General features: G+C 39.6%; 2 protein-coding genes across 2 annotated transcripts; both read right to left on the bottom strand.

Moving 5' to 3' along the window:
- Window positions 1-5,270: 5,270 nt before the first annotated feature.
- LOC122650219 (amino acid transporter AVT1G-like) lies at window positions 5,271-11,364 on the bottom strand. The gene is made up of 11 exons (XM_043843563.1): window positions 11,146-11,364; window positions 8,503-8,798; window positions 8,209-8,423; window positions 7,754-7,777; window positions 7,478-7,658; window positions 7,162-7,381; window positions 6,583-6,718; window positions 6,312-6,477; window positions 6,038-6,081; window positions 5,886-5,948; window positions 5,271-5,479 (listed from the first exon to the last, which is right to left on the bottom strand). Exons 1-11 carry the CDS (start codon window positions 11,331-11,333, stop codon window positions 5,384-5,386), a joined length of 1,629 nt encoding a protein of 542 aa, XP_043699498.1. The 5' UTR covers window positions 11,334-11,364; the 3' UTR covers window positions 5,271-5,383.
- Window positions 11,365-12,445: 1,081 nt separating this feature from the next.
- Window positions 12,446-13,024, bottom strand: LOC122650218. The gene is made up of 2 exons (XM_043843562.1): window positions 12,695-13,024; window positions 12,446-12,591 (listed from the first exon to the last, which is right to left on the bottom strand). Exons 1-2 carry the CDS (start codon window positions 13,015-13,017, stop codon window positions 12,453-12,455), a joined length of 462 nt encoding a protein of 153 aa, XP_043699497.1. The 5' UTR covers window positions 13,018-13,024; the 3' UTR covers window positions 12,446-12,452.
- Window positions 13,025-13,519: the final 495 nt, after the last annotated feature.

The raw sequence follows: 13,519 nt of genomic DNA, 5'->3' as shown, positions 1-13,519 counted from the left end.
TCAAATCAGCCCACCCAGATTGGAGCCTAGTAGCAATCCAATCTGTAATGATGAATAAAACCAACATTGTGGACAACTGTCTCCAACCCAACGGTTTCGGCTCTGGCCATCTTAATCTCGACTGAGCAATGGACCCTAGACTCGTCTACGACATCACAAGCGACGTAGCAAACAATCTAATGCAGAAATAGTATATAGTAGCAATAGGATATTTAGAATCTGAAACAAACCACCCAGAATTTGGGTGATTTAAAAATCAGTAAAACAAGTTGGCAGAAAGACATCAAACCATGGTCAAGTAGATTTAGGTCCTCTGTAGCGTGACAGGGAGTGTAGCGCACCATCCGAAGGAGGCCTGTAGTGTTTGGGCATGCAGCCCAACACCCCACCCTATGTGTTGGACTGCGTGCCCAAGCACTACAGGCCGTCGGATGGTGCGCTACACTCCTTGTCGCACTATAGAGGAGCCCAACGCTAAGTGGTACTGTAAAATGGACCAATAACCACAGAAAACCTCAGACAGATTTGATGGTCTGATGTCAATAATTTCCAAATTCAAACAAACTGGCTATAGCTTGTGAAACATATTTTTTGGCTCGATGTACAGAATAGGTAGATCCAATGTTGCTCAGGAAAAAAAAAACAGGATTTATTGCTAGCAGAATATGTGATCGAAAATTACTTTGTGGTACAAGTTTGAATTAGTTGCATATCAAGATCGAAGGGAGTAGTCAGAGGGGGGCATCCATGCCCTAAAATATGAAGATCCGTTTGTCAGTTCAAGAGTTATTGCATAGGAGAAATCTTTCCCACATGATCTATTTTTTCCTTCCTTTTTTTTTTTTTTTTCCTTTTTGGGTTGTTCTTGGAAGATAATCCACCGGAACCACCACCAGCAGTCTCCACCGATGGCGAGAAGAACTGGAGCTCAAGTGATGAGGTTACCAATAACATATCTCCGGTGACTCCTCCCATGCCAACTACTGAACATCCTTTGCGCATCACCAACCTCTGCAACTTCTCCAAGTCATCGTACGATGCACAGTAGCATACTTCTAAAGAATCTCATCACCTGCGATGGAAGTTGTCTCTGTCGAACCCGTCTGGCTTTCTCAGAAAGAGAGGGAGGAGTAGGGGAAGGGTTTGCAGTCGGAGCGGTGGGTGCAGGTGGGGTTGCAGGAGGAAGAAGCAGAAGAAGAAAGAGTACTTCTTCCTTATCTCACTTAGTTCTCTTATTATTGGGAGGACAATTTTGGAATCGCACTATATAAGGGTAGTTTGGGCTTTAAATGAATATTTTAGGCTGAGATCATCACTTAACTTTGTTCTTCTCACGGAATGGGTACGATTGATAGAATCTTTAAATCTTAGGGGAGACAATTGTCATTAGTCAACATACAGGGGAGGGGAGTGACATTGAAGCAAAGTACAGGGGAGGGGAGTGTAATTTCCTCTATTTTTTAACACCTCCTCACATGAGATCTTCTTACGTATTGTATCTTAAGTAATAGGGAAAGAGATCATTGTTTGGGCCTCTAGAGCTTGCATACGCACGTTGGCCAATGGGAGAGCACGCACAAGAATCGTTTTGGGTGAGATTTCTGCCTTTCCATGGGGCCATGGGGGAACCATGGTACTTTTGCACGCTTCTGTGTTTAGGCATAGGAGCCACGCAACCATGTAGTGTTCTTTTCCTGTAAAGAACACTAACTCCCACTTTCCTTGCTTTGTTATAAGGGTTTTAAAGAGCGAATAGAGGTTTGAATTTAGATCAGTCCGGCCAATTCCAATCTTGATTGATCCTCCTTACATTAAGGTTGTGATTGGCATGCATTCCCGAAATATATTCTTGGTCAGAAAACATTCTGAAACCCAATTCTTCTCTATTTTCACACCTTAGAACACTTTCTAAACCCATAATGAATTCCAAGAATACGTACCAAACACAACCTAAAAATGCAATATGAATCGGCTAGAATCAAGATTGATCTTGGCTGATTTCGATCTGAATCGATCGATCCAACTGATCCGATCTCGAATTTTAAACCTTGTCTTTCTGTGTCCCCTTATTAGTCATGTAGAAATTATGAACAGATGCAGCCATGTACAAACTGTGGTAGTGGTTGTAGAATTGTAGATTGTTATTTTGGAGATTTTTTTTGGGGGAGATTATGTCCTACATAGGGTGTATTCGTACTCTCTCATGAAATGACTTCTCTGTCCCTATTGATTGAACGGATAGGAGAACCCTCATTGGCTCTCACCTCCACTATGAGTTAGGCAGGAAACAACTTCCCCCACAGAGGACGGATCTTGGTGCTGGAAATAGCCTCTCTACAAAAGCAAAGGTAAAGTTGTGTACATAATGACCCTCACCAAAGATACATCAATAGGGGCAGGATTTTATCATTTCATGAGGTCATTTTGCCTCCTTAAGGTTTTTTTTCCCCATATTATTATTGTTACTCTCTCTCTCTCTTTCTACTCTCATATCATCCCATGCACACGTCTCTCTGTCTCTCTCTTCCTTCCTCCAATCCATTTTCCTAAATTCACTGGAATTAGAGGCCATAGCAACAATCCAAACAACTTTCATGACTTTAACACAATGATTTTATGAGAAACTTAGTGAGGATTCCAATATGTCAATCGACAGTGTTAGGAGTTCGCGAACAAGAGTAGTGGTAGTAGGGGTTCAACCTCGATGTCTATGGACAAAAACAACGTCCCACCCTCATAACCAACATCCGTCAAGTGTCAACAACTATTCCATAGGCCACAGTGTTCTCGTGAGAAGGGTTTCCCATGCGCTAAGGCTATGTTTGGATGTCAAGAAAAGAAAAGAATAGACAAAAAAATTTAAAAAAAATTGAATTTGAGGATAAAGATGGACATATAAATCAATCGTTGTGTCATCATACTTTTTCTTTTATTATGTTTTTCTTTTCTTGGCATCCAAACATAGCCTTAAGTGGTGATGCATTTGCACACAAGCCCTGATGGATAGTAGATTTCCCACAAAAAGGATTGAGAATTATGGTGAGTGAACGTTCAATATGAGGAAGTATGTACAGAAAATTTTATACTGTCATTTTTGTCCCTTGTAGGAAGTTTGGTATCATAATAGTTCCACTCTAATTGTAACCAACCATGGTTACACAAAACAAAACCCTTTCTTCAATTCGGATCTCTATTCACATGTCAAGTTGGCCAAGCTGGTAATTCCCTGAATACTCAACTGCCAAATTTGCCACATCTTCTTTCATGTGGCATTATCAGACTATGACTACAAATCTAACCATGATAATGATATGGTAGTTGTATATATATACCTAGAAAAGGAGATTTTACACAGAGAGAGAGAATTCGTCCAAAAATATGATTTGTAAGTAAGAAATGGATAATGGAAGATTGATTTTTACTTTTATTTTTTTGACACAAGGAAGGTGTTAGGTAGTGGGAGCAAGTGGTGAGGGTTAGGAGTTGAAACAAAAGGAGTTTGGGTTTATAAGTTGGGAGCAAAGAAGGAAAAATGAAAAGCATATGGTTATTAATATAGATAGCAGCATGGTTTTAGTGCACGGTATCAGCAACACGTAAAATCGACACGATACTGATACGGTATCAGCCTGGATCGACTGTATCAGACAAAACTACCCTTGAATTTCCTTAAAAAATGACTTTTCTGACCATTTTACCCCTTATCCATACCGTGCTATCGATACGGTAATGACACGGTATCGGTATCGAGCGATATGATACCGATACTTAAAACCATGGATTTTTTTTTGGTAAAAAGATACATTATTGAATGTATGATCAACACAATTTCCTCTGTACAAAGGTGACGAAGCCAGGGAGTGGAAAGTGGTGAAGTTGTCTTATAGCAATGGTAAATATATATTTGAGAAACTTTTTTTTTTTTTTGGATTGGTGGGGGGAGGGGGATTCTCTAGGAATATTTAGTTATTCATTGATAAATCCTAAAATATGAGAGATGAGTTGTTTAATACTCTTCCCAAAATTTTCCCACATAGGAACCAGTATTGGCTTTCTTTTAGGTGAAATTTTCTCTATATGAGCAACATAAAAATTATATCATTGATGAGTACTTCATTTTGCCTTGAATAGATGATTTGGCCAATTCAACAAGGATCCGGCTCCTCTCCTGTGAACCTAGTGCTTAGGGAGGTGGTATTTTGTTGCTAAGTACGCGGGGATACGCACCAAGTTCCATGCATACACAAATTCCCGAGTGCCCAACAGCCCAACGTCATTGGATGCCTCCCTAGACACTCCTTGGGCGTTTGGGTCGTAGGAGAGGAGCCCGATCACATAGTTATAGCATCTTTGGACTTCTAAGTGTCAAATTTAGAGCATGTGGGTCTACCATTTGGTGGGAAGTGCTCTTCCGCTATTGCAAAAAGACCATTAAGATGGTTTAGGAGGATGCAAATCATGGTTTTAAATCTCGAAATTGTATATCAACCAATACATTTAAGTCTCAGCTGGATCTGATACTGATACGGAATCGATACACAAATTGGATTCGGTCAAAAAGTTTTTTTTTTCAACCAAAAAGTGGCCTTTTATTCTGAAATCAAGGTCGTTATACCATGACTTAAAACCTTGATATATATATATGTATATATGGAGAAAAGTTTCTTGTGGGGGGTCACAAGGGCCACACCCAGACACAGTGGGGCGAAATGACGCCCCACCCCTCATGAAAGGAAGCAATCTCACCCCCAAGATACCAACGAGCTATCATTGGATGCCAATCGCACATGGCCCTGCATGGTGCACAATCGTGTTTTTAACCATTGGATGAGCATAATTGTGTATAGTATTTAGTCCTTCATCCCCATCCAACGGTTGTAAACACGGTCCTGCACCATGCACGACCATACACGAAACCTTTTACCATATGTATAACCTATGAAGGATTGAAAAGATAATCTTCAGCATGGACGGTAAACTAGGAAATTGTAAACTAAACGATTCAAGAAAAGATAAATACAAAAAACACAGACAAAGTACAAGAGCCTTAATGAATTAAACTTCTATATGTGTTGACTTGAAGTAGGGTACTGTGTACACAGCCTTACCCCTGCTTTGTCGAGAGGCTGTTTTCTGACTTGGACCCGCCACCACTAGGTTGCAATGTTGCAACCTCTATTGCGCTAAGGTATACAAAAATAAAAGTAACTTTGGAGCCTTGACTGAAAGGATATGCTCCCTTGAAGGATTTCTGCCAAGCTTCCTTGTTTCAACTCACTGATCTTCTTTGAATTATTAATGTTATGTTTAGTTAATTCAAGTCTACCCAGTCTTGACAGAGACTTGAAGAAATACATGGTGACCTTACTTTTCTTCATTTCCATCAGCCTAGATTGTCAACTATCTTCTTTGTTGCTGAATATGTACCAATACAAGAAGACACAATTCCAACGATGATAATAAAAATGCAGACTCCAATCTGAAAGAGTGGGTTAAGAAGCAGTGAGAAGTGTATTCATGCAAGAACCATTAGTTGGCATATCTAGTTAATATAATCATAATTATGACATGTCAAGCTATTAGAGGTTAATTTTGAGCTTGGATCCTTTGCAGAAATTATTGGGAATAATCTCACATCGGTTAAGTTTGATACTTTGGGTGTATTTAACATGGTATCAGAGCTTTGCATGTCTTTCCACATTGGTTAAGTTTAAGACATTGGATGTCTTCATTTATTAGTTGTGCCTCCAGTTAAAAGTTAGAGCTATTGGGTTGGAATTTAAAATATGAAGATACCCAAGGTCTCAAACTTAATTGATGTGGGATTATTCTCAATAGCTTCTTTTCTGAAGTTTCCGTTGATTATGTGAATTTGTTTCATTTACCTGCAACCAATTTAACCTCCTGCGAAGGATGCTGAGGTAGCAAGCGCAAGGAAAGATAAGAGCCTGCCATTGTACATTCAATTTTGATGTTAAACTTCTTTGTACAGTTAGTATAGCAAGCATAGAAAGGGTGTCTGTGATAACAAACTTACTATAAGCATTGTTAGGAGAGAGCCAATTAGTGCCATTACAAAACCTGCACTCATATTAACAAAAGAGCAAATTAATGTTCCAGATTCTATTATTTCCACCTTTTATAGCTCAAAATGAACCAATTATTATAACATACTTCTTTCAATGAGAGTAAAATTCTATCGTTTCAGATATGTACTAAAAAAGTGTGCAAAACAATGACAATTCTTGAGAATGACATAATGGTAAGTCACTTTTGGAAATAAGATAAGGAAGAGTGAAACAAAATCTCACCAAAGAAAGGAACCGATAGTGCCACGACCAACGTTGAGGTGACTAAGACTGTTCGGATGAACACTGAGACATAATGAGATCTTAGGGGAGATGGAGGCATAAGTTCCTCTAGACTCAGTGCAACTGGGGTCAATGTCAAGGCATATTTTGAAAGAGGATTCACAACCTAAAAAATAAGAAAAATGATTTCCTCTCATCAAGTTAAAACTTAAATAGAACTTAGATCATTCAGAAATTTAGGTCAAAACAGAAATTGGCTTTCTCTTCATACCGCTGTCCACAGTGCAATTTTAGAGGCCACAAAATTCTGAGGCATATTTAGTGTGAACTGTGATTGCATTGAGTCACCAAACATCATAAATCCACATATAGCTACCCCAGTATAAAGGAAACAACAAATTGAAAAACTGCACCACAAGAAAGAAACATCATCAGATCATTAGAAGAAATCAACTACTGAGACTAATACAAGCACATCTAAGGGTATGAATTGCAAATCAAAATCGTTTATCGAAACTAAAACATTAAATTTCTTTATTGTGGCATCAAAAATAGGTTTATTCCCAATTGGGCTAGAACTATAACTTGAAACTGATGACTTGAACCGACAACAAAACTAAAACCAGCAAAACCACTTAAATGTAACCGTTTATTAATTGGTTTCGATTGGGATATTGGAATCGTTTAATAAATAGTTTGGTTTTAGCTTCTACCTTTCATACCTTGAGCCAAATCGAAACCAAATCACTTAACCAAAACTGAACCGATTAACACCCTTACGCACATTAATGAAAATTTCCTATAAGAAAAATCAAAGATGGCTTGAACTATGAAGTTTATTGTTGCTTACCTTATCACTAGAACTGTTGAGAATTCTGATGGTTTCTTCATGGAAGAATACAGATTTGGGAAAACAGAATGCCCTGCATAACAGAAACCATATATGCCAAGTGAAACAGGAATGTTTGCAAGGTTCAAAGTAGTCCCACTAGGATGAAACCCAACTTGGTCTACCACTCCCACCCATAGCAAGCAAAGCACCACCAGTAGGGATGCAACTACTCCACCCCCTGAAACCAAAATATTCCAGAGATCAAAAGGTACCAAATGTGTAGCCACAAATCATACAAAGAGATGTTAAGATGAAGATTGAATATCTAGAGAACCTGAAAGGTATGAGAGCAAACTAAGGTTTCTCAGCAAAATTGTTGGGAGAAGAAAGATGGTCATCAATATGGTGAAGAAGGTATGACAATTCAAGTGAATCCCTCCAATATCCATTCGGGCATTTGGAAACAATGTAGACATGTTATCACCCATGAGAGTTATGAATTCAACACAGCAGGCCTGCAGAAAGAAAATTACTACACATTAGAAACAGGGAAATCCAGAGAAACTTTTACTTAAAAGATGAAAAGCTTATGGGAAGGTTCTTCACTCACATATAGCTCAATGTACAGGATTATCTGCAAATAAACCCAAACTCAGGTGTTAGTCTTCCTTCCCAATAACATGAATATATGTTTATCTAATGCTTTCAACAGCAAAAATGCATAAATGGAATGGAAGGAACATTTAGGCTGTGTTTGGTATGCATTTCTTGGAATGCATTCTAGGCCAATTTCGCATTCTTGGACGATTAAAAAATATATATTTTTATCATCCGAGAATGCAAAAATCGACCTAGAATGCATTCCAAGTATGCATACCAAATGCAACCTTATTATTTGATAAAGGCTGAATGCATTGGGAATAAATCCCAAAACGGTTAACTTTGAGATATTGGATGTCTTATTATACAAGTTGAGTCCCTCCACATAACAGTTCGAGCTTTTAGTATGAAATCTAACATCGTATCAGAGCACTAGACTGCATATCCAGAATCTGAATGACTTACAGCTATAAATAAGCGACCGGGAACCCCGAACGCAGCTTGACCAATGTCAGGGTATGTTTTGAGTCCAGGTGAGCTCTCAAGACATCGTTTCAATAAAAGTCCAGTGTAGCATGAAATGATACTAAACCCAAAGAGTATCAAGAGGCTCATCCAGCCACCTTCTTTAACTGCGAAAGGAGTTGAGAGAAGTCCCACACCACAAAGAACATTTACTCCTGTACAAAGGAAATAATCAATCAGTCTCAATTTTGATTCCCTGAAGCAGCAAAAGGTAAAGGGTTTAAGGGGTTTTACCATTAAGTACAGATTGAGCACAGGAGCATTGTTGAGCTGGTGGGGGTAATTCATGAAAGGAGGACCTTTGGTAGGAAGTGTAAGAAGAGCGCTTAGGTGTTGCAGTAGGCTCAGGAAAAGAGAGTTGATCAACTTCTGAAAAGAAAGGTTGAGCAAGGGAGGCATTGTAATCAGAAGCATGTGTCCTCTTGTAAGCTGAAGGAGATAAGAAGGAGCTGCCTAACCCTGAAATACTCGTCCCTGCAAGGAAACCCACTGTAGGAGGGGTCACGCTTGTCAACATGTCCATCGATTGCCTGAAATGCCAAACACACACATACACTTCCATCAGTCAATTGTGAGTGGGGTTTTATAATTTTGTTAAGGGAGAGGGATAGGCACACCGCCATCGGGAAGTAAGCTAGCGGGCAGCACAATGGGGCGTGGCATCATACAAGAAGAGGTAGGGGAGTCATTTTAAGAGGGGGAGGGGGGAAGAGAGATAGACACAGCGGGCGCTAGCTTACAGTATACCGATAGTATGCCTAACCTTTTCCCTTCCCTTCTGGTTAATATTTGCTTTAAGCAAGGTTTAAAAACAAGGAATTAGGATCTGGGTTGCTCTAGATCCCAACTCTTGATGTTAAAGCATTGAAACGAACATTATCACACATCACAATGCTACATATTATAGTAGTTATTCCCCTACCCCCCCCCCCCCCCAAACCCTAACCTTTCTAAGAGTGTCCCGTTGGAGTGAATGAGTGACTACAGCTACTACAAAGTGAGAGTGGGGCACAAGGTGAAGATAGGAGAGTCAAATCTGTGACCTCTTGGGACATCTACACTTCACTGGCAAGGTACAAACCAACATCTGAGCATTGAAACAAGTACTATTTTTTTTTTTTTTGGTAAGAGAAACAAGTACTATTACACATTACAACAGTAAATTTTTTTCAATACCATTTAGGGTTGTTTTCATAAGGATTTTTAAGTTATTAATTATTTTATATTATTATCTTTAAATAATAAGATTTTAAGATTTTTTCCATTAATTTATATTTATTTGAAACTTAATTTCAAGGTTTGTAAATTATTGATTTTTTGTTTTTATGAAATTTCTTAGTAGTAAGTTCCCTTAATCTTTATGCCTTTTAGGCTCTTAAAATTTATTTTAATCAGATGCAAGTTTGCTAAGTTGCCCACCTCGAGAGGATCTCCAGGTGGGCACACTTGATGCTTTTAATTGCCCAATTGAGAATTTAGTTGATGCTTAAATTTTGTGAATAAGTTATTCAAAAATGACTCACAGGATCAGGCTCCTCGCCAAAGTGGGATGGTGTCCAGCGCACAATCAACGGCTGTAGAGTCACAATTCGCGTGGCCATTGGTTGTGCGCTGGACACCGTCACGCATTGGAGAGGAGTCGAACCCTGGCTCACGTGGTGAATTTCACCACTGCGCACAATCAATTGTTTAATTATGGTCATGATTTGGAGACATTATCTATACCTACATTCTCATATCCAATAGAATGATTAAAATAAAAGGGCTGAATTAAGTTTTGTGGCAGGTACATGGCCTGAGCTCCCATGTGCTCAAATATCAAGTTTCAGTTTGAATAGAATAAGGTAAGTGGCAAAATAAAGATTTAGAACATAGAGATTTGATAGAAATTGGCTTTCAAATATGATAGATATACAACCTAAACCAAGTTCTGTCCTATCTATCCAACAGCATTAAATGAGCATGGGAAGCAGATTTTTTTTTTAAAGTTTTTTGCCTTCAATCCCCCACCTATCAAATCCCAACCTTTGTTCATGGTAATTAAAATGTTTCTCCATGGCCGATGTCCTGTATCCTCTCACAATGAGTTTTTTTTTTTTTTATTATTTTTTCTCTCATCTCCTTGGCCATGTGAACCCTAAGTAGTTTCTCACACGGCCAATATCCTGTACTCTCTCTCAATGGTTTTTTTTTTTTATTTTCTCTCTCATCTCTCTGGCCATGTGAGGAGTCGGCTCAAGTTCACGTATGAGAACGGTTCTCGTAAGTTTGCAAGCCATCCAAGTGGAATCCACTCCTCTGGATGGATTCCATTTAATTTAGACGGCTTGCAGGTGTTCTTGTAAGTTCTTGTACGTGAACCTGAGCCAGCCTCAGTCATGTGAACCCTAAAATATATGACACCATTTTCTGTGGCAGGAAACCCCACATAATGAGTGTCGGGGAATCCAACACTATCAAGATGGGAAACATTCTCTCTAGTTTCATACATGGGACTATGGAAAGAAAGAAATTTCGCCCTCCCATCGAGGGTATATTGTCTTTAGAGAAGGATTCTCTAGAGGAACGAACCAACAACGGTCCACAAAATAGTATTATACATTAAAAGACAACGAGATCAATTTATATAAGGATGAGAGAGATAAACATAAAGGTGCTTGTATAAGGATTAAAATCCTCTTTTGATGTCGCATCTTTCACGTGTTGAATTCTCAAACCCGCACTACAGTGCACGCACTACACCGTGAGATTAGGGCACTGCAGTTGATTTCTTTTCCGTATAACCTGTCCTCGGAGAACCATTTTTTCATCGATTGTTTTTTTAAGGTACTACTAACTACATTGAGAATGAGAGACAGAAAGGGGTGGGGGCGGTACCGGTAGCTTTGAGGCCAGGGCATCTGGTGGTAAGACGGATTGCTGTACTCAGAAGGGTTCCGCTCAGAAAAGGTATACTCAGATTCATAATCGTCTTCGCTGTCTTCCACTGTCTCTGCTCGGTTCTCCTCATCATCTGTCTGGAACTCCATCCCCCGGTCCGGTCCAAAGTCATCATCCGCCTTCATCCTCTCTCTCTCTCTCTCTTTCTCGAACTCTCTCTAACTCAATTAAGTAACAATGATGTAAACCAGAGTTTTATTTAAATATGGAAGGACACAGAAAAGATGGGAATTTCCTCCATGAACGGAAACAGAAACCGAAAAAATCCTCACCTATCAAGAAAAGAGAGACAAAACTTAGAAACCTATAAACTTTCTATTTCTTCTTTCTTCGTCTTTGTTTCTCCTCGTTTTCTTCTTCAGAACAATACTTACATTCCTTTTCCTTTGACAATTCCTGATTCATAAGGACTACACATGATCGACTACCATTAATTAAGGCGGTGATAAACACTTGTCAATTTTACCGAACTCCCCATGTGGAGTCTCCATAAAAAAACGGAAACTCCTTCCATCCACATCCATATATCTATTTAAACGGGTTTTTGGAATGTTAAACCCAAAAAAAAAAAAAAAAAAATATTTTGGAAAGTTAATTTCGTGGGTCCTTCCAAATCAGCCACTGTAGTAAAAAAAGGGTAAAACCTGACTCTTGTTAAACAGTTGGTTCAGTTTCGAACATATTCTTAGGGCCTGTCGATGCACCAAACCTGACTCTTGTTAAACAGTTGGTTCAGTTTCGAACATATTTTTAGGGCCTGTCGATGCATCCTCTCGTAAAATTATCTCCACTAGTTTCCTGTCCGGCCCAGTTCTCCAGAGAGTTCAGGCATGATTATTGCACATCCCCCCACCCTCTTTAATAGAGACACTAAGGAACTGGGCTGGAAAGGAAATTAGAGGGGGAAAAGATCCGCACCCTCTCACATAATGAGATGTGGAATGACACTAATTCTGATCCTTGTGGGTCGTACATAGATGATACCGTTCTCAGCACTATCATTGATGTGTAGTAGAGATTTCTCCCACACTCAGTATATGTGGGGAACCTGTCCCAGAAAAATATAGCAACATTAACATTAAACAATTTCTAAAAATACATCCAGTAAACATATGACAATTAAAAACAATAATTTATACTTGGTACATTTTGAAATATGTTCAATCCCATTTAAGTATGGTATTTCTCTTGAAATAGATATAAAAATCTGATTTCAGCGGTGGAGGGAAGGGGATGAAAGTGATCTACTTGTCAATCTGACCCAACTTCCCAAGTCCATCGCATCGGGCGCAGACGATCTGAGTTTGATCCTTTCTTGCTGCATTGGCTCGTAGTGCTACTCCCGATTTCCTCACAAAACCCGCACCATCGCATTCTGGGCACCTGTAGATTCAATTTCATAATTAAACAATTTACATCACAGAAGCATTAAAACAAACAATTCATGGGTTAACTGCGTGGACTGTGAGAAATAAAGAATACTTACAGGTCCTTGCGAGAGAATAAGATGGGGAAAGCGGTTCCAAGCAGCGCCACTGCCACGGCTCCAGCTATCAGGTACGCATTTCCATCGGCTGATACTTCTCCCACCGCACACACCACCGTCGAACGTGAAGAACGTCTTTGCGTTTCCTTGCTTCCTCCCATTCTTCCCATGCCCTTTCCCCCTGTGTGTACTAAACCAGCAGCTTTCGGTGGTACCATGAATCCGCACAGCCAGTTCCGATCTACAACCACCTTCTTTGGCTGCCGCAACGAAGCCTGAGAAGAAATTACCTGCAGTGGTAGATGGGGCATAGTAGAGGCCATTCTCTTTTCCTTCTCTGTTTGGCTCTCAGAGATTTCCTTTCCGTGTTCAACAAGAACAGGCAAATTAAGAACACTGAAACTGCAAGAGAGACAAGGACAAAAAAAAGTATCAGTCCAATTGGGAGGAGTAGACGACGACGCAGTAGCAAAGAATGAGTTGAGCTAATGCCTTGAGAGGGGCTGATCAGCCGCTCTTCCCAAGTCTTTGCCCAACGGATAAGGCCAACTCAGATATAGCCACTCAGATTTTGGTCGTTTCCGTGGACGGATAAGGTGCACAAAGATGGGTTCTGGCACGGTGTCCCACACTCCCCCACCCATTGAATTAATCTCCGTATCATACCGGCGTATTGGCTGATTCGTATTAGTGTCCAACATACTTGATACTGATACGATATTGATACAGATTGACTGATCTGATCAAAAAGTGATTTTTTGATCTAGTATTGGAATGATACGGACCAATTTAACCAATACGTATCCAAATCGATACCTTGATTTA

Source organism: Telopea speciosissima, chromosome 2, assembly GCF_018873765.1.
Source record: "Telopea speciosissima isolate NSW1024214 ecotype Mountain lineage chromosome 2, Tspe_v1, whole genome shotgun sequence".
In the NCBI taxonomy this organism is placed as follows: Eukaryota; Viridiplantae; Streptophyta; class Magnoliopsida; order Proteales; family Proteaceae; genus Telopea; species Telopea speciosissima.
Note: the sequence above shows the minus strand (reverse complement) of the source record. Positions and strands in the feature narration are given on the sequence as shown.